The sequence below is a fragment of the Hyaena hyaena genome, unplaced genomic scaffold (assembly GCF_003009895.1).
Source record: "Hyaena hyaena isolate Hyena2069 unplaced genomic scaffold, ASM300989v1 scaffold_836, whole genome shotgun sequence".
NCBI classification, from domain to species: domain Eukaryota; kingdom Metazoa; phylum Chordata; class Mammalia; order Carnivora; family Hyaenidae; genus Hyaena; species Hyaena hyaena.
In genome coordinates this window covers 462,178-489,843 of record NW_024081464.1, presented here as the reverse complement: position 1 = coordinate 489,843, position 27,666 = coordinate 462,178, and the positions used below count along the sequence as shown (strand labels likewise).

General features: G+C 44.3%; 1 protein-coding gene across 2 annotated transcripts in view; it reads right to left on the bottom strand.

The window, feature by feature from the left end:
- Positions 1-21,509, bottom strand: part of FDFT1 (farnesyl-diphosphate farnesyltransferase 1) — a 39,890-nt gene extending 18,381 nt beyond the window's left edge. Inside the window, exons 1-5 of one of the 2 annotated variants that reach the window (XM_039219726.1) lie at positions 21,260-21,509; positions 12,007-12,104; positions 10,974-11,157; positions 3,919-4,047; positions 425-616 (exon numbers count right to left, since the gene is read on the bottom strand). In XM_039219726.1, coding sequence (XP_039075657.1) covers positions 425-616; positions 3,919-4,047; positions 10,974-11,157; positions 12,007-12,104; positions 21,260-21,358 — 702 coding nt within the window. In that variant the 5' untranslated portion in view covers positions 21,359-21,509. Of the gene's footprint in view, positions 1-424; positions 617-3,918; positions 4,048-10,973; positions 11,158-12,006; positions 12,378-21,259 lie in introns of those variants that run through there. The other variant, XM_039219724.1, reaches the window with a different exon arrangement.
- Between the last annotated feature and the right edge of the window lie 6,157 nt (positions 21,510-27,666).

The window sequence follows — 27,666 nt, the reverse complement described above, 5'->3', positions numbered from 1 at the left end:
GAATCCATCTGTGTGTGTTGGGCAGAAATAATCCAGGTCTGGCCAAAGTACTCACCCCTCTGGCTACAGTAGCTGATTATGGGATGGGCACAGGAACCAAGCCCCACCAAGCAGGCCTTCCTAAGGACTTTTTTGTTAAGCTAGTAGGTTATGAGTCATGGAGTGTTATATCTACCACTTGGAAAAGGCCTGTCTAAGAGATAGAAAAAAGGGGACAGAGCACCCCTCCACACACACACATATGACTGAACCTTGGATTTAGCTATTCTACACTGAAGCAAACTAAATCTTAACCTCTTTTATACATTCTCCTATGTTCCCTAAGGTAGCTTGATTCACATTTCTATCACTTGCAACCAAAAGATTTGTTTTGTTTTCAGAAAGTATTTGAAACTATTTTTCCCAAATGCCCTAACTCTGTTACCTCTTGAGGCCAAAACTCCCTTCCTTCTCGTTGGTCTTCCAGGTAATCACGAATGATGTTTGTTTTCTGCAGAAACAGGCCCATAGAATTGGCACGCTCTATATCTTCACCGACCAGGGGGTCCTCTAACTCTGAGGCGGAGAACAGACGGGAAAGGCCAATTCCCACCAGCCCAGCGACATAGTGACAGTACTGTAAAAGATTATTTTTAAAGTACTTTAATAAATATTTACTAAAATGAAAACGGTAAAGATCATTAACTACAAAACAAAAACAAAAACAGGTCCCCAACAGTATGTACATCTCATTTTGATTAAAACACAAATATACACTATGGACATGTAAGGAATAAAAAACATCCAAAAGGGATGTGCACAAAAGATTCAACCACAGTGATCTCTGATCTCTGGCTGGTGTGATGTTTTTATTTTTTTCACCTGTATTTTCTGTACTTCTGTGAATATGTATACAAGGTTACTGAAAAAATGAACTAGTAAACTTTTTGAGATCTAAAATGGAGAGTGAAGGCAATAAGGGAATAATGAATATTCTAATAGAAGCCAGAATACTAAGTAGAGCTTAATCCTGAAGACACTTTGAGATCTGGCAGTGTCTCAAAATCTTCATTATACAGAAGAACAAAGCACTACCACCATGTTCTCGACATGGTTTTAAACACTCTGCATATTCAGTCCTCCCAAACACCTTTATGAGGCATGTGTAATTTAAAAAATTTTTAATGCTTATTTATTTTTGAGAGAAGAGCAGGGGAGGGGCAGAGAGAGAAAGAGACAGCAGATCCAAAGCAGGCTCTGTGCTGACAGCAGGGAGCCCAATGCGGGGCTTGAACTCACGAACTGTGAAATCATGACTTAAGCTGAAGTCAGACACTTAACTGACTGAGCCACCCAGTGCTCTGAGGCATGTATTATCACCACCATTTTAGGAAGCTGGCGCAGAAAAGAAGCCAGTTAATTGCCCAAGATCACTCATCTGGGAAGTCAGAGGCCAGCGACTCAAAGCCAGGTGGTCTGGCTTAAAGGTAGGCTCTAACAACTTGGCTGAAACTGCCTCTCCTCCAAAGAGATCTTGGTAAACATCATTCTTAATTGTCAAAGAATTTTTTCCATAAAAGTGGCTTGTTAAAGCTATCTTCTCCTGAAAAGAGTACTGCAAGAAACTTAATGCAATACTCTTATGAAATGAATGGCCATTAGACAATTTAGGAAGTGGAGGGCAGTTAAAGAAGGGAGGCACACTCTGAGGAGGGAATTAGGAAGGGTAAAAGTTAGGGAAAGACCAAAGAGGAGGGTCTTGGGTTGAAAGAAACACAAAGCCAGAGACAAACCAAGGAGCACAATGAAACAGCAAGACAAATGCACTTGAAATATGGTCTAGGAAAGGAAGAATGTGGATAAAGAGTAAAGATATGCTACAATTAGACAGAAATGAGCTGTGGGAAACTCCAAGAAATTTCCAAAGAATTACTGGAAATTAAAGAACATTAGTACATGCATAGGGATGTCCAAGGAAAAGTATACTTTAAGGTAACAGTTCATTGGATAGAAATAATATTCCTAGAATAGAGGTAGTCCTCTTCCTCCACAGCTGAAGGGAGAGGGGGGAATCATTAAAAGTAGTGACCTAATCAGAACTTGCACTTAACGAGCTATCATTAGGTTCCTTGTGTGAATCTGCAGGGCAGAAAAGGAAGTCACCACGCAACTAACCAGTGATGATTTTTGGCCAGGAGGAGTTTCAGCTTTAACTTTAAATTGATCAATTGCTACCCCAGCACCAGTCACACTCATGGTCATCTGGAGAACATAAGCCAGCAGTTTTGACGACTGAAGGATTAGGATGCCAGACTTTGGACCTACATTCACCCAATGCATATGTATGCAGGAGTATCTCATCTGAGATCCTAAGCTAAATACCATTAAAGATACAAAATACATACATACCCAATTCAGATGATTAAAATGTCTTTGCCTCCAATGAGGTGATGAAGGCGGCTCACAACCACCAGGCCTATGGAAAATGGGCAAGACTTCTTCCTTCTATCCAGTATTCTGATATTTACTTTAGTCACCAGAGTCAATTAGGTCACTTGGTCTAGATAAACACTCCTTCCCTGCCTCCTACTCCTACCCTGGCCAATATCCTACTCAGCTGCTGCTCAGGAATAAACTCAGGCCAAATAAAAGCCATTATAACTTTATCTGCCACGTCATCTGCTCTCATAGCCCTTTCCAGCTACCCTGTCTCCTTAGGAAGACAACCTCATCCACTGGGGTCTCCCACTGCTAATCCCCACAGATACCATTTATAACCGCCAGAGGAATTGGGGGAGGTCAAGACACTTGGAACATCTCATACTGTGTTAATTCTGTAAGCAGATGACGGGAGAGAAAAAGGTAAGGTATTGGAGAGGTGCTCACTCCTCAGCACAACACACCCAAGATCCAAAGTTAGTACCAGTTCAAGTGATGCCTACTTCTCCCAAACAAATGGGGTCGAGCTGGCACCAAGTTTAAAAGTAATTTTGTGTAGAGGCACTTGGGTGACTCAGTCGGCGAAGCATCTGACTCTTGATTTTGGCTCAGGTCATGATCTCACAGTTCGTGAGATTGAGCCCCACAATTCAGAAGATCGAGCCTCCAGGTATCAGCGCAGAGCCTGCTTGGGATTCTCTCCCTTGCCCCTCTCTTGTTCATGCTCTCTCTCAAAACAAACAATAAATAAATGTAATCTTGTGTTAAGTGGAACTGGAGAAATGATTCAGATACTACATTGTGTACACATACACATGTACTCAGAAATGGAAAAAAAGAAAATACAAAAAACATATTTTTAAGATTTGAAAACCACTAATATGTTTATATTACATGAAGTAATTTGGCTATTTATCTAAAATATCACAGCGTGGGGCGCCTGGGTGGTTCAGTCTGTTGAGCATCTGACTTCAGCTCAGGTCATGATCTCACAGTTTGTGAGTTCAAGCCCTAAGTCAGGCTCTGTGCTAACAGGTCAGGGCCAAGAGCCTGCTTTGGATTCTGTGTCTCCCCCCTCACACCCTTTCCATGATCATGCTCTGTCTCTCTCTGTCTCTCAATGATAAACAGACATTAAAAAAATTTTTTTTAATAAATAAGTCAAAATAAAATAAAATAAAATAAAATATCACAGCGAGTCAGAAACACTTTTAGAAGCTTAACGTCTTTACCCCTGGGACAAGTTCTATCTACTTTGGCCTAACTTAATGATAAACATCCCCCAGGGCATGGATTAGTTTGGGTATTCAAGGATAAGCTCCTATATTAAGTGTTTATGATGAGCTATTCAAACTAAAAAAAACCTTGGAACCTTGGAATGGGTAAAAGCAGAAACCTTGGAACGGGTCGACAACTCTATCCCTCATTCGGAAGCGCACAGTGAGCGCCCTCGGCTCTGTCTCACGTACCACACACCAACACCACTTTGTAACCACTAACCTTGTCCCACTCCTGTTCGGACGTCACTTGTTTAACCAAAAACTCCGCCATCCCAAATCCCATTTTCCGGCAAATCTCAGCAATCACTGTTTGATATTTCTCAGCCAGATTTCTAAACTCGAGGGAGATCTGAAATAGAAATCACACAAAAAAACCCAGAAAATATTAAACATGTATACACATTGGGAACCAACATGGTACCTATAGATTGTAAAACAAAGCAAGAGTGAAACTCATTAAGGCTTCCAAATGATTCATCTATAAGCCCAACATCGAGGTTATGCTAGTTTTCTACATACTGAATAATAAACTCAGAAATTTTATAATTATTAAAATAGAAGGGTCTAGGGTCACCTAGTTGGCTCAGTCGGTTAAGTATCCAACTTCAGCTCAGGTCATGATCTCACAGTCTATGGGTTTGAGCCCATGAGGTGACAGCTCAGAGCCTGGAGCCTACTTCAGATTCTGTGTCTCCCTCTCTCTCTGTCCCTCCCCTGCTCATGCTGTCTCTGTCTCTCAAAAATAAACACACACTAAAAATTAAAAAAATAATAATAAAATAAAATAAAAATAAAATAGAAGGGTCTAAAATGCTAAGGTTTCTACACTCAAAAGAAAATTCAAAATCTTACAATACACTCATCTTCCCAACATATAATAAATAAGATGCTTCAATACAGAGTAGGCATAAACATAAGAACTTTAGGAAGAATGCCCCATTTTAGACAAACCTCATGGGATAGGGGACTCTTTCCTGCAAACATGTATCAAGCACTTCCTCCATAACAAGCATTGTTCTAGGCACTGGGGATGCACAGCCTTGGAAAGGACTAGAAACTCATGCCCCTGTACAGTTTACTAAGATCAGCCAGCTATTCTCTGTCATCAATTCCTAGTTTCTATCATGAAGTTATAGTGTCTCCCCTCTAGAAGGCTATACATTTTAATTCCTCAAACAACTCAATTTAGCTCAACCTGAGGCATGCTACCCAACATTCTTTTTCCATAAGCCCAAACTTTAATGTAGAAATCATACTGATATTTTTAAAATTCACTGCTATTATACAAATGTCCTATTTAAGTTCAAAGAAGTATTTCTAGATGATCAAAACGCAATATGGAAAACATCATGAAACTTCTTTATAAAATGCTACAAACTATTAAGAGTCAACACACAATACTGAAAACAGTAGACTTTATTAAGCATCAAAAGTGTGAGAATTTCTTGGTCCATGTTTGCAGAAAGGTTAGAAAACGTGCTCAAGAAACACCTATATGTAAAGACCTGAGGGAAAACAAGCTGGCTGCACAGCACGGAAGGGATTCGGAAGCCTAAGACACCTTAGCATTACTCTGAACAACATAAACTGGTAAACTCCTGTAAGTCGGGGGCGCCTGAATGGTTCAGTCATTGAGCTCAGGTCATGATCCCTGGGTTTGTGAGTTCAAGCCCTGCATCAGGCTCCCCTGCTGACAGAGCAGAGCCCACACTGGATTGTCTGCCTCCCTGCTTCTCTGCACCCCTCCCACTCTCAGATGCTCTTTCTATCTCTCTCTCAAAAGTAAATAAACATTAAAAAGGAAAAAAAAACTCCCAAAAGTCCATAAAATCAATCCAATCTTTTGAGAACACTGTTCTTTCCAGAATAGCTGCTCCAAGACAAAGCCAAAAAATCATTCTATTGTGGATTGAAACAAATGAGCAACTCTATCAAAGGGCATTTGAATCCCTGAATCTCCCTGGACCCCATTCTGTCAACAGATCCTTGACTCGGTCATTCTGTTTATGAGACCAAAGGCCAATGAGGTGGGGGAGGAGTGGCTCAGATTCTTAAAATCAAGCACATCAAAATACACACTTCACTGCTGAATGTGAACCATCCCCTTCAACTTTTTGGGATTTATTATTATCTAATTATAGAATTCAAAACATGAAAACAAAAATATCTAGGAAGGCGCACGGGTGGCTCAGTGGGTTAAGGGTCCGACTTTGGCTCGGGTCATGATCTCACTGTTTGAGTTCAAGCCCCGTGTCGGGTTTTGTGCTGACAACTCAGAGCCTGGAGCCCATTTCATATTCTGTGTCTGCCTCTCTCTCTGTCCCTTCCCTGCTCATGCACTGTCTCTCTCTCTCTCTCTCTCAAAAATAAATAAACATTAGAAAAAAAAAAGGTGACAGTGAAGAGCCCGACGTTTTCCCAGACACCTGAGGGAGGGAAAGCACTGAGGGCTCCTCCGTGCTTGGCACCCTCTTTCACATACTCTCTAGGAGCACCAGCAAGCTCTGCTGAGTGAAATGAGCCACAAGGACATTTTTATTTAAATATTTATTCATTTCTGGGGTGGCACAAGCAGGGGAGGGGTGAAGAGAGGAGGTAAGAGGATTTGAAGCTGGCTCTGTGCTGTCAGCACAGAGTTCCACGCGGGGCTTGAACTCATGAACTAGGAGATCATGACCTTAGGGGAATTCAGACGGTCAACCGACTAAGCCATCCCAGTGCCCTGAGCCATGAGGACTTTTTACTATCACTCCAGGTAACTGTTTCACAACTACAGATTTCTAGGACTGAGTCACTATCTGGTGATTCAAGCACATAAAGGAAGGATATCATGGTGAATCTACTAGTATAACGGAGGAAGGCCAAACACCAAGTAGGGGTCAAGGGTAGCATGAGACTTCTATTAACCTATACTAGAAACTCCCTATAAATTTCAGGATGGCATGATCAAAGCACTGGGTGATTTTACCTTCACTTATTTGCAAAGTCCTGTTTTTAATCAATTTTTAAAAAGGCAGTAAAGGGGGCGTTTGGGTGGCTCAGTCAGTTAAGCATCTGACTTCAGCTCAGGTCAGGACCTCACGCCTCATTGAGTTCGAGCCCCACACTGGGCTCTCTACTGTAAGCACAGAGCCTGCTTCACATCCTCTGTCTCCCTCTCTCTGCCCCTCCCCTGCTTGCATTTTCTCTCTCTCTCCCTCTCAAAAATAAAATAAACATTAAAAAATATAATAAAAAATAAAAACAAAAGGGCAGCAAAATATCCAGTGATTAAATATTAAAACTACATTAACATAAAATCATAAATAGTAAATCAATAATGAAATATACTTTGTAACTAATTCACAGCTCAATAAGTATATATTATTATTGCTATTATCATTTAAAAATACTCTGTTATCACGAAGACTAATTTCTAGTAGTACCAGGAAAAAAAGATGTGCTCTAATCTCATCCATAATATACAATGAGAGTTCTAGAAGGCCTGACTTTAAAAGATACCAAGTAACAACTACTAAAGCATAAAATACCAGGTTCAATCTCAAGGCACACACATTGAGGAAGGGGTCACTTAGAACTCTCTGTCTCGGCTTTTGCCTAAAATCTGTGGGATTAAAATGATCTTAAAATGATCAGTCATTTGTTAAACTAGGAACCTGTGAAAAATAGGATGCTCTGTTCTCCTGCCTGGACAGAGGTGCCTCCACAACAGCCTGAAGGACTCGAGGGTGAATTTAAAATTCCCTCAGGACCTGGTTCCGAAATGCAGCAGGGCAGGCCACTGACCCCAGCTCCCAGCCTGCGCGCACTCTGTCCAGCACCAGGAGGCCTAGGGGTGCGGTGGCTCAGGGAATTCCAAACACGCAGAGCATAGTCTAGAAGGGGAGCTGCATCAGTTCTGGGCAGGCACACTCCCATGGCCCTCGGAACCCCCCACCCCTTTGAGAGTGAGAAGCGGTCTTTTTGCCTCAGAGTAGGGCCCTTGGCACTTGGGTGGCTCAGTCTGTTAAGCGTCCGACTTTGGTTCAGGTCATGACGTCACAGTTTGTGAGTTTGAGCCCCGCATCCAGCTCTCTATCAGCTCAGAGCCTGCTTCAGATCCTCTGTCTCCCTCTTTCTCTGCCCCTCCCCCACACCCTCTTCTCTCTCAAAAGTATGTAATAAAACATAATAAAAGAAATGGCTGTGTGCCTTGTCTAAGAGCAGTACTGTGTGAGTGAGGCCAAGTTATCTGTTCTGCCTTAGGCCTCGCCCAAAGCTGACTGTCCACCTAACCAGACTGCTTGACCTTTCAAATTGTGCATCATATCTCAAGGAGGTGGTGGGACAGATCAGCATGTGTACAAACCTTTCCCTAAGAAAGTAAGGCACTGTGAATTTCCATACATTTCTATCTCAGTTGAATGATAGGCTGAAAGGACCTCCAGTTCAAAGGGTGGCTCAGTCGGTCAAGTGCCTGACTCTTGGTTTTGGCTCAGATCATGATCTCGTGGTTCATGAGTTTGAGTCCCTCATTGAGCTCTGTGCTGTCAGCACAGAGCCTTCTTGGGACTCTCTCTCTCCCTCTTTCTCTGCCCCTCCCCTACTTCACTCTCGCGCTCTCAAAATAAATATACTTAAAAAAAAAGTAAACAAAACAAAGTTACACTTTCACAAAACACCTAGCTCCATAGACTTCACAGTCATAAGGATATAAAGGGTTAACACTGGGAAAATAGTGACACCTGGCCTGTACTCTGTTTCAATCTACTCTTCCAGGGCTAGTCTCTGTTTCAGGACAGTAGTGTGTGTCAGCCCTCACCTTTTCCCCAACACAGGAAAAGATAGATTTTATGCTGAAATTTTCTTTTTTTTTTTTAAATCAGTGTTTTCTTTTTTAAAAAATTTTTAATGTTTTATTTATTTCTGAGAGAGAGAGAGAGAGAGAGAGAGAGACAGCGTGAGCAGGGGAGGGTCAGAGAGAGAGGGAGACACAGAATCCAAAGACAGGCTCCAGGCTCTGAGCTAGCTGTCAGCACAGCCACTCAGGTGCCCCTATGCTGAAATTTTCTTGAACTGTCGTTTTTTTCGTTGCAATGCAGTATTTATGAAGAAGATTTCGGTTTTCTAAGCATATTGGAAATATTATCTAAACATTTACCAGCTCTCCCCCACAAATTACTCTAGCATTCACACATTTTCATATCCATTTCTGCTGAGTGGATAGGGCCACCTTGATTTTTAAAATACCTATGACATTTGTCCCATGACTAGAAATGATTTGTTATGAATCTACTCAAGTCGAAAGTAGTTTGGAAGGTTTTTTTGGTTTCGGAGGCTCTAGCTAGAATATAACTTTTTAAAGTGAGAATACACATCAATTATAAAGGCTCTGGGACCATGGTGCCTGGGTGGCTCAGTTGGTTAAGCATCCGACTTCAGCTCAGGTCATGATTTTTGAGTTCACGGGTTCGGGTCCCACATCAGACTCTGTGCTGACAGTTTAGAGCCTGGAGACTGCTTCTGATTCCATGTCTCTCTCTCTCTCTCTCTCTCTCTCTCTCTCTCTCTGTCCCTCCCCTGCTTGCACTTTGTCTCCCTCTCTCTCTCAAAAATAAATATTTAAATAAACAGATAAATAAATAAATAAAGGCTCTGGGACTCTGTCTGCAGCACTTTCTCTACATTAGCAGTGTCACAAGTTCCTCAGTGAATGGCTGTGGATTTCCAGTCAGAGAAAACCCAACCTCTGCTCATGTGAGAGGTATCCTGGGAGAGCTAAACCAATGGCCCCTTCTCTGGGACAGAGCTCTAATTCCTCACCTAATGATGCTTCGCGGGCTCTTTTTCCTCTCTTGTATTGTAGTACTGCACTCTATCAGCTCCACCTAGTAATTCCTCACAGACTTTTACTTTTGGTTTGAATCGTACTGTATTTTATTTTTGTCTTTGTCAGTGAAGCACACTCTCAGTAATCTCAAATAGCCCTTGCTCACTCAAGGAAGGAGTATCCCAAACATTCTTCTGTAATGGGTGGATTCCTTGCCTCCCCACTCAGGAATACAGACCTGTTTCAACAGCAACAGCCACGTGAGGACTATCCTTCGCCCCAGATTCTAGCAATTCTAGCCCCAGGTTCAGGGCTTCTTTGGGCTATTAGAGAACATGAGACTTTGCTAAATCAAACCTTTATTTATAAGGTAAGAAAGAAGCACTTATTTGTGTGATAAGACATTCAAATTCCAGGAAAGTAAGACCTAATTACATGTGTAACATAAACTTGCCAATTGTCTAAAACTCAAGAGTTTAATTGTAAGCCACTTTACTCCAACAGAATGGACTAAACACCTACTATTTATCGAATACTTAGTAGGCAGCAAGCAATCTTCTAAGTACTTCATTTTCATTTATTTATTTTATTTTAGAGAAGGAGTGTGAGTGGGAGAGAGGGGCAGAGGGAGAGACAGAGAGACAGAGACGGAGAGAATCTCAAGCAGGCTCCACCCCCAGCGTGGAGCCCAATGCTGGGCTCCATCTCATGACCCTGGGATCATGACCTAAGCTGAAACCAAGAGCTGGACACTCAGTCAACTGAGCCATCCAGGTGCCCCCAAGTACTTTACACATATGAACTTAGCAATCCTGAGAGCTCTTAACTTTACAAATGAGGAAACCAAGGCACAGAGAAAGGCCGTAAGTGGCAGGCCATCGTCATGCTTGTCTGTCCTCACCCCAGCTGCTAAGAGCCTGCTCCCTACCCTGTAGCGGCTAACCATCAAGAACAACATATCCATACTACCCGGTCAAGGGTACCAGAAGCCAGCAGGCAGCACTCTATACTTAGGCTGTATTACACGGCAACAGGTTTGTGAGCGAGCCTGAGAAGCCATCTCTTAACACACTAGGTTCGGAATGTATCTTTCTGAAGAAAGAAACACGGGACTTGCAAGCAACATACTGGTAATAATAACAGAAACTAACACCATTCTAACCTGGATTACCTCTTAGAAATCTCACGTGAGGTAGGTATTATTATTATCTCTATAGATGAAGAAATGGAGGCTTAGACAGGCCTCCACATCACTAAGCAGTGGTTAATAAGTGGAAGAGGTAGGATTCCAACCCAGGCAGTTTGGCTTCAGAGTCTCAGCTACCAGAGTTCTTACCCATCACAGTACATGACACTGTCGTCAGACTGCTTATTTCACTGCTCTCTCCTGGTAAGGGGGCTAGCCGACAACTAAGTCATCAATTATCAACACAGCCATACACAGAAGAGATATGTAATTCTGCTACCGTTGGGAAGTCCTCTAGCACTTGTCGATCCTTCTCCTTGCTCTCCATGTACCGCCAGTCTGGCTCATAAAGGTAAGAGTGGAAGTTGTGTAACAGTGGGACCTTCTTCTCTACACTGATGGTCATGTCATCTTCAAGGGTGTCCAGAGCTCGGAGGACCAGATAAAATATGCATACCGCATGGCTGTAAAAATGGAAGAACTATTAATATAAAAGACAAACATCCAAAGACAAGTATTTTAAAATAACATGTCACTAATGCAAACCGGCTATAGCCTTACCTCTAAAGAACTCTGAAAGGAGAGCCAAAGCCTTCCGTACTTAAGGACACATCTCAGCTTTCTTTTCTTAGATGGGAGCAATGGACTTTAGTGGTTTATTTATAAAACACGAAATAAAAAACCTAGCAGCTGGATGTCACAACTACTCCCAGAACGAGTTACATTTAACTACTGTTGAACAACCATACAAAGATCAACAGATCAAGTGTTTACATGGAACTAATATGTTGCAGATAAGAAAGCCTTTAAAAGCTGCTCTAACTTCTCAGTATAAATACAATCATACACAAAGGCAATTGGTCTAGGTTCCATATGCAGTCTGCACAGCAGCAACTTGGGAAGAATTAGCCCCATATACTAGAATTGCAAAGCAGCCTAAGTGAAGCCAAGAAAAAAAAAATGCATGACCTACAGAGACAGGTTCAGCTGCCAGGACTAAAAAAAGTTAATAAACACCACCATCTACTCCCCCCCCCTTCCTCCCCGCTTCCCTGAAGCTGGGCCCACAGGGAAACTATTAGATGGCGAACTGCCTGGAAGGGCATTCTAAAGTAAATACAGGGGTGTTCCAAACAGACCATTGCCTTCACTCAGGTGGGGCACGAGTGGGGCACGAGTGGGGCACGTTCTAGCTGAGCCACAAGCGGAGACTGCAACGCCAGGGGCTGGCAGAAAGTAGCTTCAAATGGCTCAAAGTCCGCTGGAAAAGCCTTCTTTCCCCAAGTGAAAAAAGGAGCTGTCTGGCCACTCACCGCATTTCCCCATCCAGCGCCTCGATGACAGCTGCGAAACTGCGACTAGTCTGATTGAGATACTTGTAGCAAGTTTTCAAGCTGCTGCTGAGCGAGTCCTGCGGGCAGAGGAGACACACGGTGGTGGTGGGGGACGCCGAGGAGGAGCAGGAGTGGGAATGGGGCAGGAGGCTGGCCGCTGGCGGGCTACGCAGCCGGCTGCAGGCACCCTCTCCGCGTGGCCAGTCCTTGGAGGGCCAGGCGGCGGGAGGCAAGGGGCAGCCGCGCGGCGGGGAGCCCGCGCCCGTACCCCGGGGCGCCGCGGCGGGGCTCAGCACCAAGGTCCGCTTGAACAGGGACATGGCCTTGGTGCCGCAGGCGGCTGCAGCCATGGAAAACGCAGGGCCGGCGCAGAGGTTTTCCTCCATAGACTCCAGCCGATCTGGGAGGCGCGGCCCCGAGGGGCGGGGCGGGCTGTCCCTCCACCCGGCCCGCCGCCTAGACGCATCTGGCCCAGCGCCTGGCCCAGCGCCTGGCCCAGCCTCGGGGCCTCCGCCCGCCCCGCCCACCCAGTTGGGGGCCACCGCCCTCCGGAGGTCAGCCCCGCCCCCGCAGGCCAAGGCTCGAGACCCCTCCACCACCTCCACCTTCCTCCCAGTCTTCCCCTAGTGCCCTGAACACACTGGCGGCTGGCAGAACCCAGTCCACTCTGACAAGTTGGCTCTTCCTCCAGATGTCAGAACCTCTCCTTGACCAAACTTTCGTCGGACTCTCTGATCCTTCCATCTTTGCACTTCTGCGCCTCTCCCCGCAACGGCCAATTTTAGCGAGAATCCTGCTACTGACCACCTAGACCGTCCTGCAGGGTTCCTCATCTCCCATCATCCCATCGCCCTGGCCTGCCTCCAGCAAGAATCCTGTTAGGTTAGGTCGTTTGGCTAGAATGCCCCTCACTCCAGATGTTTCATCTCAGTCACTTTCCATCCACTGACCCCTCCACTCTATTGTTGGCTGGAAATCCCCACTTTTCCTTATTATATTAGAAACTGAGCCCAAGTCTACACTGGGGTCTCTTTGCCCCTAAAGCTTTTCTGAATAAAACCTGTTTCTACCACTTTACTGTCCACTTCTGGCGTTTCTTGAACACCTGTTGAAGTCTGCTAACCTCTGGAAAGCTAGCGATTACTTTTAATATTTCTAACCCTCTTTCTTTTTCAAATTAGTGAGCTGTAATGAGCTGCTTCCTGAACTTTACTCTTCCGTAAGGAAAATGAGAATTGTTTTTCCAGGGAAAAAAAGCCCTATTTTCAATGCAAGCATATCTGAAAGAATTGCTGAGTGTGTTACAGAGACTTTGATTTTAGAGCTGTTTTACATTCACAAGAGAATTGAGTAGAAAGTACAGAGTTCCCATATACTGTCCTCCCAACCCCAATCTCCTCACTGTCTTTGTAAGAGAAGGAAAACATTTGAAATATCAAACAGGACAGTGGTTAAAAATATACATATGGCCTATCACCAGGTTGATATACCACTTTGGAATGTTAACAGTGAACCATGAACCTCAGTGAACCCATGTTCTTTTTATATGTGTGTATTTCCTAAATTCCCTATCATGGATGCATATCATACTGTCAAGAGAGTAATCCTTGAAAAAAACCACAATGTCGTGAGAATTTCATTTCATTGCCACGTTCAATTAAAAAAATTATTAGTAAAGGGGCACCTGAGTAGCTCAATTAGTTAGGTCTTTGCCTTCGGCTCAGGTCGTGATCTTGCAGTTTGTGGATTTGACCTCCACGTGGGGCTCTGTACTGACAGCTCAGAGCCTGAAGTCTGCTTTGATTTCTGTGTCTTCCTCTCTCTGCCCCTCCCCTGCTCATTCTCTGTCTGTTTCTCTCTCTCTCTCAAAAATAAACATTAAACATTTTTCTGTTGGGGTGAGAACTGGGTGTTGTATGTAAGCCGATATGACAATAAATTACATTAAAAATGTTTTAAATTCTTAATAAAAATTAATACTTACTGAGCACCATATATTAGCAAAATCATTTAGTGCAGGGTCTGGCATATAAAAATACTCAGTGAAGGTTTGATGAATAAATGAATACACTTAAGAGTATTTAAAAACCATTCACCAACTCCTTCCCTCTCAAGTATGGAGAGGCAAGGCTTCACAACAAAACAAAAGAAAACAGAACAACAGCTATTACTGAGCTCCATGGCAAGCTCTTCACATAAACTGTTGTTACCAGGCCACAATAATGCCTTTCTCTGTGCTGCCAAATGTTTTAATCCTCAGCTATACCTAAAGGCTTTGAGGGCTGATTTCTTTAGCCATGAGTTCCACTAAAAAGCTGGACAGGTTTTGAAGAGCCACAACCTTAAAGAACACTACCCCTCCTACCAACACCTCCTCTGCTCTTTAAAGGAGCAAAGTCAATAAATCCCTTCCCTATCTCCTTCCCTCATCATTCTTTTCCCAGTCACCTATTTGTTTCCGTTCTTCGCTCTGAACAGTAAATCCATCAGATTATCAAGAAGATATAGGAAGATATTAAATGCTGGAAAAAAACTCTACGCACTATAAAAATTTCCACTGCTTGACTCACATGAGTTGGCAGGCAGGGGAGGGTGGAAAAAAAGTCTAGGGACTGCTGCCTGTCCCTAGAGCCTCCTGACGCTCTCCATTGCTGTTTGAGCTGAAGTGCACCCCAGAGAACTCTCAAGTAAGAGAAAACAGGGATGAAGGGCATTTAGAGGAAGAGCGTGCCGTGGCCAGAAGGGCAAGACTAAACTTCCAGGACTGGGGCTCCAGCCTCAGGCGTGTTCCACAAGCTACCAACCCTTCTGACAGCTTTCCTTAAGACTTTAACACAGATTGCTCAGAATAGGGAGAAACCCCACAAACAGAGCCAAATTTATGTAACAACAAGGTTAACAGCTACCATCTATTGCGCAGATACTACATGCCAAGCACAATACAGACATTGCTTTTTACCCTTATAAAATGCTCTAAGGAAGATATTACAGACCCACCTACATTCAATCTTCATGGCCAGATGTGTGGCAGAATTCAGAATTTTTAGTGTTGTAGAAAGCAGGTAATAAGATGCATATACAGCCCCAGTTGTTAGGGAGTAACATCCCATAATTAAGTGTTAATATTTCTCCTGCCCAACAATGTGAATATACTAAGCCAGGATCATTTTGATTCAGGGCAGGTTTGCTGCCAAATGACTTTGAGCCACATTTATGAAAAAATTCCTCATTTTCAGATCATTTGCCAGTTGGTAAATTGTGGGTAATGGGCCTCTGATCAATATTTCTACTTTACAGATGAAAAAACTGCTGCCTGGAGCTTAAGTTACCAAAAGTTATTCAGCTAAGAGTCAGGATTTTGACTTGACAGAAGCCAGAAATGCATCATTATGAAACATCTGCGTTTTCCATTATGTGCCCCTCTGAGTGAGGTCATACAACTTGCGGGTGACAGTAAGCCCCTATTTACTGATACACTCCTAAAAATTCAGTATAAATCAAGTTTACTGAACCCCAAATCCTACAGCCAAATCCTTTTGTGACAGAAATAGTCAGCCCTCAATATCTACTAAGTGTACATTTCCCCCCAGTTTAAATGAGGGAAACTAAGATCATGTTAAGCGAAGGAAACTGTACGCTCCTCTGTTTAACTATTTTCTTTTCTAATGGCTCTTTGGGCTTAAAAAGGACTCAGAAAAGCTGCAGGCAACAAATAATATTGTACTGTATTATTCATCAAATCTTGGAGCTAGAAGAGTCTCACTTAAAAAAAAAAAAAAAGAGATTATAGTGTGTAAGGTCTTTCTCCTACCCTCTCACCATTTCTCTCTCTAGGAGTAACCAAGGCTACTCTTTTCTCCAATAGTCTTATTTTATAGAAAAGAAAATGAGACAAGTCAAGTTTCTGGACTCAAATCATAACCTTATAAATTGTGTCCCCTGACTTTAGACACTCAGATCCCTTGCACTGCTATTATTCTTCTCTGTAGCATTATCTCCACCTGAAATCTTACATACAGTGGACTCTTGAACAATATGCTAACCCCCACATAGAAAATCTGCATATAACTTTTGATTCCCCAACACCTTAACTACTATTAACCTACTGTTGACTGAAAGCCTTACCAATAGCAACAGTCAATTAACAAATAGTTAATATTAAATGTTATATACTATATTTTTACAATAGGTTTGAGAAAAGAAAATGTTATTAAGAAAATCATAAGAGGGGGGCCTGGGTGGCTCAGTTGCTTAAGCATCTGACTTTGGCTCAGGTCATGATCTCAGTTTGTGGTTTCGAGCCCCGCACTGAACTCTGTTATCAGCGCAGGGCCTGCTTCGGATCCTGTCCCTGTCTCTGCACCTACCCTACTAGCGCTATCTCTCTCTCTCTCTCTCTCTCTCAAAAATAAACAACTTAAAAACAAAAAAGGAAATAAGGCAGAGAAAATATATTTATAGTACTGTACTGCATTTATAGAAAAAATCCATATATAAGTAAATCTGCGCAGTTCAAACTCATGTAGTTCAAGGGTGAACTGCGTTTGCTTTTTATCATTCTCTCTCTCTTCCTCGGCTCATAAAAGCAAGGTCTTCACCTATCTTGTTTGCTGTTGTATCTCTAGCACCTAAAACAATATCTGACATGCAATTGGTGGTCACATATTTGGGGAGGAAGGGGCGGGGGGAGGGAGGAAGAAGGGAAGGCAGGAAAGGAAGGAAGCCCCTATACCCCAGATTGGGAAGGGAAGGGAAGAAAGGAAATAGGGATTATAGAGTGTCTGGGACGTTCCAGGAGCACGGGTGACAGTGGTGGGATCTGATCTGCTATCTGAGGCCCGTCAGACCTAAGCTCTTCATCGAGAGCAAACTAGAAGCATGCAGGTTTTCAGACTAGCCTGAGTTGGCATCCTGGAACCACTTCTTGCAAGCCATATGACCTTGACCTTGCCTGATTGCTTTATGCCACTGTTTCCTAATCTGTAAAATAGCATTAATAATTGTACTTATCACTTTAGGGCTGCTGTCAAGATTGACTAAGTATGATGAGTTACAAATGGGGCACAGAAGTTTATGGCTCTTTCCATCAGGGGATGGGGTTTTCTCCACATCCTTGAAGCTGGGTTCCCTTGCGACTATCTTTGGCCAATAAAACAGTAGGAAATGTGACTCCAACAGAGGCTTGAAAACTCCAGAGGCCATGCAGAAGCCAAGGGCTAGCCTGCTGGATGATGAGACACACATGGCCCGGTCTCCCCTTGACACTGCGGCCTACAGCCTGCTAACCGCCAGATCGTCCAGCCATAAGCCAGCTGGCCAGCTGAGCAAAGCCCAGAAGCAACCAACCAAACTGGTCCGGACAAGTAGAACTCCCGAGCTCTCCCAGATGACTATGAACTTAAGTTGTTGATATTTTAAGTCACTGAGGTTTTTTTTGTAAATTCGCAGCAAAATATACATAAAGTTTATCACCTTAGCCATTTTTTTTTAAATTTTTAAAAATGTTTTATTTACTTCTAGGAGAGAGAGAAAGCGTGAGCAGGGGAGGGTCAGAGAGAGAGGGAGTCACAGACTGAAACAGGCTCCAGGCTCTGAGCTGGCAGTCAGCACAGAGCCCGACGCGGGGCTCGAACCCACGAACCGCGAGATCATGACCCAAGCGAAAGTCAGACGCTTAACCGACTAAGCCACCCAGGCGCCCCACACCTTAACCATTTTTAAGTGTTCAGTTCAGCGGTGCTAAATACATTCACACTGATGTATAATAACCAGTCTCCAGAATTAAGTCACTGTTTTGGAATGGTCTGTTACTTGGTGAAAGCTAACCTAATACACTGAGATAACAGACTTGAAGAGCTCAGTACAGTGCCTGGCACACAGAAGAACACAGTAAATGTGGTCCATTGCTATTATTAGGTAATTATGATCATTATTAATATGATTATTCTAACTCACAATATAATTTCTTCCCAATCCCGCTCACTTGTCGAATTTGTGTTTTAAACACGTTGCTTTCCTTGTGTCATACTTCTGCTCTTACCCACTACCTGCTTTACTGATTACAGCTCGGCTTGGGACTCCCACATGCACTTAATGAACTTTATGCTTCTAGCTTACACTCTTCAATTTCAGCCAAGTTGGTTTCCTTATCCCATACACAGCATGTTCAGGCCTGAGTAACCTGGCCCATGGTAGCCTTTCGACTGAAGATCTTCCCCACTAAACTAAATCTGATACTTACAAAGTACTTTTCCTCCGTTTTCTGAAAACTTTTCACTGTAAAACACTTCCAATTTCACTAATATTTCCTAAAATTTACATTTCAAAATGTACTCAAGATTACTTGGCATTTCCTAGGCTATCTTACTTTTGTACACCTATTCTCCGCTAGACTGTGAACATATCAGGGTGGGCATTTTCCACTTTGTGTCCATCACACCCAAGTGGGTCAATTTTAGCGGCATCTGGACAATCCTCTGTTTAATGTGTCTCTGTGGCCCATCACCTGAACAATTAGCAGCATGGTGGGGTCAAAAGAAAGAGCTCTGCAGTGAGACAGCCAGGATGAAAGGCAGGCTCCACCCCTGAATAACTAGACCTCAGGCAATTAATTCACCTCTTTATGCCACTGTTCTTCATCTATAAAACAGAAAAAATAACAGTACCTTCCTCATAAGGTGACTGGAAGGTTTTAAAAACAGATGCAAGGAGGAGCATAAAATAGTGCGTGGCACACAGTAAGAGCTCAATAAATGTTCGCTGTTATTACGACACCCTTAATCTAAAAGGTAAAGAGCTAGGTTTAAAAAGAGTTTTAGCATAGGGGCGCCTGGGTGGCTCAGGTGGTTAAGTATCAGAGTTCAGCTCAGGTCACAAGCCCCACATCGGGCTCTCTGCTCTCAGCACAGAGCCCGCTTCAGATTCTGTGTCTCCCTCTCTCTGCCCCTCCACCACCTCTCAAAAATAAATAAAACATTACTTATTTCAGTATTTTTCTACTTGCTTGAAATATTTTATAATTAAAATACAGTTTTTAAAGTGAAAGGAGTCTTCAACTATGTTACATAGAAATACCACATCCATAAAAAAGGAATTTAAAGTTCTGAAATGAGCAGACCACACCGAAAGAGGACTGTTCAGCTTTGGATGCTAGACTTTAAAGAAAGAGAGAGACCAGGCTGGTAAATGATCTGGAAAGAAGAACATTTAACGAATAACTAAAGGAAGAACATAGAACATAGAATATTTGGCCTGGCTATCAGTATGCCAACTTAGAAAGCACAGGAGAGTTCCCCTAAAATATGTCAAGTGCTGGATTACAAACACGGGTTAGACCGTGGCTCCAGGAAGAGACAAGACTGAAAACAGTTCCGCTCACTGTACTATAAGGTAGCACTTCCTAAAATTGAAAAAATGTCTGAGAATGAAGTGGGCAAGTAAGTCTCCAGAGGCAGTGAACTACTTGTCACAGGTAGTGCCCAGGAGACTGTACAAACTGGTGTGCAAAGCAGTGACTATCCTTGGGGTCACAGATCTTCAGAAGGGTATAATATTGGACACTGTTCTCCCCTCAAAACACACAAAAGTACAGTAATATAAATGTTTGCATATAATTCCAGGAAAGCTCCGAAAACTCTCAGTAAGAATCTCTAATTAAACACCTACTGAGCAAGGCACAAGAGCAATGGAAAGTTGTACTTCTTATAAGCATCTCAAAAGAGGACTCCCCTATCCCAACCAGAAGTGATTTTTCTCTTCTGTCAATGTCTTTATGGCATTTACTATCTTCTGCCACATTTACTTAAGTTTATCTTGTTTAAAAAGCTAGAGGTTTCTTGAGGGTACTGCACCCACCTTTTATTCATTAATTCACCAAAGGTACATCGAAGGAGATTTCCTATATCCAAATAGCTTCAAAATCCAGAATCAAATACAGAATCTTAGCTCTGAAGGGGATTTGGGGATCATAAGCCAATACACAAATATCCACCGCACAAGATGTGGGGCTGACATACGGTAAACAGTATGAGAGAAAATGGTTGAGGGAGTTGCAGAGGTAACTTGTTATGGTGCTTTCCTAAATTTTCTCTGAAAGTCTTATAATGTCTTATTCACCTGAGAAGATGGTAAGCTCTCTGTATGTCTTACTTGTCTGTCTGTACCTGCCATGGTGCACCTACCACAACAGCTAGCACGAAACAGGTGTTTAAAAATGTCTGCTGAAGGGTCAATTGAGGTGGCACTGACTGAAGCTAGACCTCGAAGGACGAGATGGATCCTGAGTGATGAAAGAGAAAAATAAATTTCTGATGGGCAATTTAAAGTGTTTATTTAATAAAGGACACCCATTAAGAGTGCGTGTAAGCAAAAAACAGTATCTGTGATGTTTCCCTTGGAGAAAAGAATTTAAAACTTTTGATATAACCCACTAATTGGGCTGAAAGTGTCTATTCATTCACCGATCACTTAAGAGCGATCACTTAAGTTTCTTGTTGGAATAAATACCTGTGTAAGCATTCATTTAACAAAGGCTACAAGAATGAGGCAGATGAAATATAAATAAATAAATAAAACCAAGTCTGGCCTTCAAGCAACCAACAATGTCGGCAGATAAGTAAAAAGAACTTGGAAGAGTAAAGATGTGTTATTAAAAAACTGAAGAATAAGGGATTGATCAGATTGCAGGAAGGAACCTTATACAAGAAGTGATGTAACCGAACACTGGAATGATAAGCAAGGTTTCATTCCAGAACAGGTATTGTGACAATATCTGCATGGCTTTTTACATTCACAAAATTCTCTCACAGGTCCTCTCCCACCTACTCTACCTACGGGATCTCAATTTTGCAACCACCAGTTAAGGCACAAATAACATCAATGCTCAAGGACTTAAGGAAAAGTGAAGAAAAACTACCTGGCAAGCAATGTCTTGAAAGCGTAGAAACATCAAGACAACCTGAGGGAGAGCTGGAGACGGAAGAGGAGGCCTACCAAAGGGACCACAGCCACCTGGGCCCAATTTGGAGTTTGGGAAGCAAAATTAGGCTGGGCGGGTGGGGCCGCCAGAAGGGGCGAGGATCTGCCGCCCCGAGGGAAGGAAGGTGCCTGAGGCGTTTGTCATCGGCTCGCGCGCCCCTAGCCCAGGATTTTGTGCCCGGTCCCCCAGGCCCCAGGCCCCGGCGCCGCGCGCAGCCGCCCCGCCCCAACCAGGAGGCAGGGATGCTCGGCCCACCTGGTCCATCTTGGGTATCACCTTCCGCCGGCCTCCCATCTGGAAGCGCAATAGGTTGTAGAACTCCTCCGGGCGCCCCAAGCACTTCACGAACTCCATGGTAGCGGCGGGCTCCCGGGGATCGGTGCTCACTTCCCTGTACACCTCTGGTGGACACCCGCCAGCACACAGCAAAGGATTAAGCCGGGGTGGCGCGGCTGGTGGGGCGGGGCGTAGGCGGGCCCAGTGCAGGGTGCCACGCCCACATCCCGCCCACCTCAACGGGTCTCTGGCTCTCGCGCCGCTTCCCGTGGGCTCGCGGGGTGGACTGACGGTCTCTGACTGGCTAGGACCGCTCGCACCAGGAAGACGCAGACCAATCGGCGGTAGGATGAGTCTGGCGTGACGACCACAACCTCTGGACTAATTGGAGAATGAGAAAGGGACAGGCGAGCGGGATTGGTGCTTTTATGGGGGCGGGCCTTTTCCTCAGCTCTCCCTAGGCGGACGTGAGGCTGGAACACAGAAGGGTCCTAACGTGGCGCTGCGGCTTAGGTGCAGGGGATTCTGGCCCAAGCGTGCGCTTTCGGTGAGAACCCAGCAGACCCCAGCGGGCGACAAGACGCTATTTGTCAGTAATCCCTCCATCTGTTTCGTCGTGTTTTGTCCTGCCGGCCGGATGAGCTCTTCACGGTCTGCACGCGGCCGCGCTCCTCCTGCGCTGGATCGGCGCAAGGCAAAAGGCGGGTGGGCCCCCCACCGCGGGGTCGGTGCTTCTTGCAACACAAGACGGCAAAAGCTTGGCAGGGCCATCCGCGGCACTTGCAGCACATGGAACCCCGGGCACCTGGCCCAGCAGTGACACCCCTTCTTTGCCCGCTTCACAAAGCCTTTCACTTCCGAGGGATAGCACTCACTCCTACAATTTCAACTCTAGGATCTCTTTAAGGTGCTTTAGATCCCGAACGAGTCTGAAGTTTTTCTACGACCTCTGTAAGAGGGATGTGGAAATTTAGAGCTCCATCGGAGGTCTCTCGAGTCCTAGAAACTACTTGCTACTGCAGCTTCCCACCCCCAATCTATTTTAACACAGCAACCAGCTATCGTTTTCAATTTAAGCCAGATCCAATCACTGCCTAAAACTCCGCAACCTCTTCCCTTTTCAGTAAAAGCCTACGTCCCTAAAAGTGTCTACAAAGGCCTGTATCATTACTCCTCCACCCCCATTACCTTTCAGGCCTACAATCTTTTATCACTCTCCCATTCTCTGGCCCTAGGGCTTTTTTGTATAGCTGTTCACTTAACCCTTCCTGCACTATTTTACCACCAGATACCCAACTAGCTACCTCCTTCATGTCCTTGATGAAATCTCACCTTCTCATTTAGGCCCACCCTGGTCATTCTATTTTAAACAGCATTTGCACACCCACCCCCACTGCCACTGCTGATTCCCAGCCTGCTCTAGTTTTTTTCCCATAGTACTTATCATGTGCTAATAACAAGATTTAAGATGTTCAGTGTCTGTTGCCTATTGCTGGAGCGTAAGCTCAATGATTGGTAGATCTTTGTTTTGTTCACTGTCACACCCCCAAGTGTCTAGAGCAGTGTCTGACACATACTAGTTGAACAATTAATATTTACTGAACTAAGCTGGACCTCCTTTTTGAAGTCCTTCAAACAGTGCAAACTTAACATGTCCATAACTGAAACCTCTAACAAACTTTTTCTGGTGAATGGCACTAAGAGCCTCCCCAGCTGCCAATGATCAAATCTAGATGTCATCCCTAACTCGTCCTTTCCCTAAACTTGTCCCCTTTGAAATCATTCATCAAGTCTACAGAGTCCAAGGAACAAACATTTCTTGTCTTCATCTCTCCTTTGTGATCCATCTTGGTTTAAGTCCCATCTTTTCTCCCAAACTGTTTTGAAGTCAACTTCCCATTTCTCTCTCTCCTTGCATTCCTGTGTGACAGCTTGAGTAATTTATCTAAAACGCACCTTGATTATATTACTCTCTTGCCTACAATTCTTCAAATTTAAATTTCTCAAAGGAAATGCCTTTCAAGAGAATATTAAGGATTCTGGAAGAGAATAAAAACTCTCTCAGCGTGCCTGGGTGGCTCAGTCAGTTAAGCATCCGACTTCAGCTCAGGGCATGATCTCGAGGTTCACAAGAGCCCACTTCAGATCCTCTGCCCCAGTCTCTTTTGCCCCCCCACCTCAAAATAAATAAACTTAAAAAAGAAAGAAAGAATAAAAACTCAGCATTTGGCAACCACATTCCTTTTTTTGGGTTTTAGCCACCTTCTATCCCATCACTGCCCTGCCTTCTAGCCCTGGCCCAGCCCTGGCAGCACTGGGGGGGTTCTCAGACCGCAGTATACCCCAGTCTATGCCAGAGTAATTCACCTCCAGGGTGCTCTCCCCTGCTCTTCGCCTGGCCCCCCACCTCACGGTCATTACAGCTCAAGTGGAATCCCCTCCTTCGGAAATCATTTTCTGAAGTTCCCTGGCCTCATCATTATCTGTTCTTTAGCTTCAACAGCCATCCGCCGAGCATCAGCAGTGTGGCAGGCACTGCAAAAAACAAAGATGAGCAAGATGAGCTTTGACCCCAGAGAGTTTCCGGAGGCACCACGCAAGACACGGTTGATGTAATGGTGCTGGCATTTATTAGAGACATAGTTGAATCCTAATCCAGCTCCTGAGTCTGACCCACGTGCCCAGCCAGAGACTGCATATACAAACAGACAATGCTGTTATATACCATAACGGCACTCTGATCCACGACCTCTGCAGCAATAGGCCCAGAATAGTCAGGACTAGGTCAGTAACTTCTCTTATTGTGCCCTTCCTTTCCACTCAGGAACAACCACAGAAAGTCAAATAAATCGCTTAAGATACCCAGCTGCCAGTTAGCCTGCTTCCCGCTCCTCTGTGCCAACCTCCTCCCATCAGAGCACACCTGACTCCTTCCCTTTTGTTCATTATAAAGCTTTCCCACTCCCCTGCCTCTGAGTCTCTGCCAAATGCAGATGACAAGTGATAGTGGCTGCTGCCCTTGCTACACGGCAAGCTCTGAATAAAGGGCCTCACTTGTTCCATTTCAGTAGTCTGTATTTCCACGGATCTCAGTACTTGCATCATATTCAGTGGATGCTCTCATCTGGAAATTGGTGTGTTCCAGTATCTCTCTTCTGTCCCTTCCCTGTGAACTCAAGGCCAGAGGCCAGGTCACAATGTCACATCTGGCACAGTGCTTGCCACCGAAAAAATCTCCACTACTTCCTGTGGGATAACAATGCTTGAAATTGGGACTGTACTCAAAATTTTCTTTTTTTTTTAATTTACTTTTTTTTAAAGATTTTATATATACATTTTAAAGTTTATTTTACTTGGAGAGAGAAAGTGTGTATATGTGCGTGTGTGTGTGTGCTAGAGTGTGTGAGTTGGGAAGGGGCAGAGAGAGGGAGAGAGAGAATTTTTTTTTTTTAATTTTTTTTTTTAATGTTTTATTTATTTCTAGGAGAGAGAGAGAGAGAGAGACAGCGTGAGCAGGGGAGGGTCAGAGAGAGAGTGTCACAGACTCTGAAACAGGCTCCAGGCTCTGAGCTGGCAGTCAGCACACAGCCCGACGCGGGGCTCGAACCCACAAACCGCGAGATCATGACCTGAGCGAAAGTCGGACGCTTAACCGACTAAGCCACCCGGGCGCCCCTGGGAGAGAGAGAATTCTAAGCAGGCTCCACGCTGTCAGCACAGAGCCCAACTTTGGGCTCAAACCCATGAACTGTGAGATCATGACCTGTGCTTAAATCAAGAGTCAGATGCTTAACCGACTGAGCCACCCAGGTGCCCCTTTAAAAGATTTTATTTTTAGGGGCGCCTGGGTGGCTTAGTTGGTTAAGCGTCCGACTTTCGCTTAGGTCATGATCTCGCGGTTCGTGGGTTTGAGCCCCGCGTCGGCCTCTGTGCTGACTGCCAGCTCAGAGCCTGGAGCCTGTTTCAGAGTCTGTCACTCCCTCTCTCTCTGACCCTCCCCTGCTCACGCTGTCTCTCTCTCTCCTAGAAATAAATAAAAATATTTAAAAAAAAAAGATTTTATTTTTAAGCAACCCTCACACCCAACATGGGACTTGAACTCACAACCCCGAGATAAAGTCACATGCTCCACTGACTGAGACTGTCAGGCACCTCCGCACTGGAACTTTTAGAACATAGTCCGGCACTCACTTATCCTCCCTACCCTCAACAGCATTTTTTCCCATAACCTACTGAAACATTTTTAATACTCTTTATAATAAGCCAGACTCCCCCAACTAATGTAGGGGTCTTTTTCTTCTTTATCCTTGTGTTCCAGACCCAGCATTTAGAAGGCATTTAAGAAATCTTTATTATAGGGCACCTGGGTGGCTCAGTCAGTTAAGCGTCTGGCTTCAGCTCAGGTCACATTTCGAGGTTTGCCAGTTTGCCCCATATTGGGCTCTCTGCTGTCAGCTCAGAGCCCGGCTTGGAATCGTGGTCTCCCTTGCTCTCTGCCCCTTCCCTGCTCATGTTCTATCTCAAAAATGAACAAACATTAAAAAAAAAAAAAGAGGGAAGGAAGGGCGGGAGGGAGGAAGGAAGGAAGGAAGGAAAGGAAGGAAGGAAGGAGGAAGGAAGGATGGAAGGATGTATGTATGTTGGAAGGAAGGAAGGAAGGAGGAAGGAAGGAGGGAAGGAAGGAAGGAAGGAAGGAAGGAAGGAAGGAAGGAAGGAAGGGAGGAAAAGAAAAAAAGACTTACTGAATGGCTGGGGCCAATGAAATCTAACATTGAGTACCAAGTTTTTCACAATGTCAGTATCACATAACTCCAGTTCCTGAGATAAATAAATCTTTCCCCTAGAATCTGTTGAATACAAATCTCACCTCTCCTTACTTCTAAGTGAATCCCGGACTCTCCCTCTGTGAATCCCACCCCTCACCTGCAATGCTGTCAAGCAGAAGCCTCTCCTTCCATCCAAAAGGCACAGGGTCAGTGAGAGTAATTCTACTGTTCCATCCTCCCCCCACCCCTGCTGCTGTTTCTGTATCACCATCACCTCTTTTCTAGCTCCCATTCACTCCAGTTATGCCACATGTTCCTCCCTCCTTTCAGGACCAACCAGAACTTTCTGCCAGCCTCCTGCCATAATGAATAAAATCTTGGAGGGGAGCATGGTAACTGTGGTTTCTGTCAGCTCTCCAGGTTTCTGCTTCCACATTTCCTCCATGGAGAACCCAGTCCTTGTAATATTTTTTAATGTTTATTTATTCTTTGAAAGAGAAGAGGAGAACATGAGCAGGGCTGGCACAGAGAGAGGGAGACGCAGAACCTAAAGCAGGCTCCAGGCTCTGAGCTGTCAGCACAGAGCCCCAATGTGGGGCTCAAACCCATGAACCAGGAGATCGTGACTTGAGCCAAAGTCAGACGCTCAACCAACTGAGATGCCTAGGCGGTGCCCCCTCAACCCCACCCCAGCCTGTGTAATTCTGATGAAGTTCTGATGGTACCCACAGCAGCACCTACAACTCAACTGTTAGGTGAGGTATTTTCCCCATTCGACAGACTTTAGGTAAGTCAGTGAAGTCAGAAAAAGATGTCTGCTTCTGAGAGGACAGAGAAGGCATAAGAATGATTCTTCCATATTTTTCTGTAAACTTTATTATCTTATCCTATTTTATTTTATCTTATTGTACTCTCTCAGAGAGGGAGAGAGAGAATGTGAGTGGGGGGAAAGGGGCAGAGGGAGAGAGAATCCCAAGCAGGCTCTGCACTGTCAGCAAGCACAGAGCTTGAAGCGGGGCTAGTGAGATCATGACCTGAGCCAAAATCACATCAGATACTCAACCAACTGAGCCACGAAGAAGTGTCCCTGTTCTGTAAACTTTATCACTTGAATCTCTTGATATCTGTAATTTAAAAGATAATAAAGACACTTTAAATAATCAAGATTCTCATTCACTTCCTTGGCCTTCTACCATTCTTACCCAGACCGCCTTCAACTGTGGGTTAATACTTCGTCCATTTCATTGTTTTGGAACGCATGCTACTCTCCCTGCTGGAGAAAGTCCAGGAGGTAGAGCAATTCACCCTGCTTGTTCAATATAGCTCTGCAACCCTTCCCTTGAACCCTAAGCAGCTCTGAATTCTCAGAACAGCTATTACAAAACTCACCACCCCCCTCCTTTGTACTTGAAAAGATCATCTTTAAGTGCTGGCACTACTGTGCTCTCCAGTTTTCCCTCTTAATTAATTATATACAAATCCTCACAGTATATCCACCTTTGATTTATTTAATTTTTTGAATGTTTTTTCTTCAAATTTATTTTGAGAGAGACAGAGACAGAGCATGTGCAGGGGAGGGGCAGAGAGAGGGAGGGAAACACAGGCTCCGAAGCACATCAG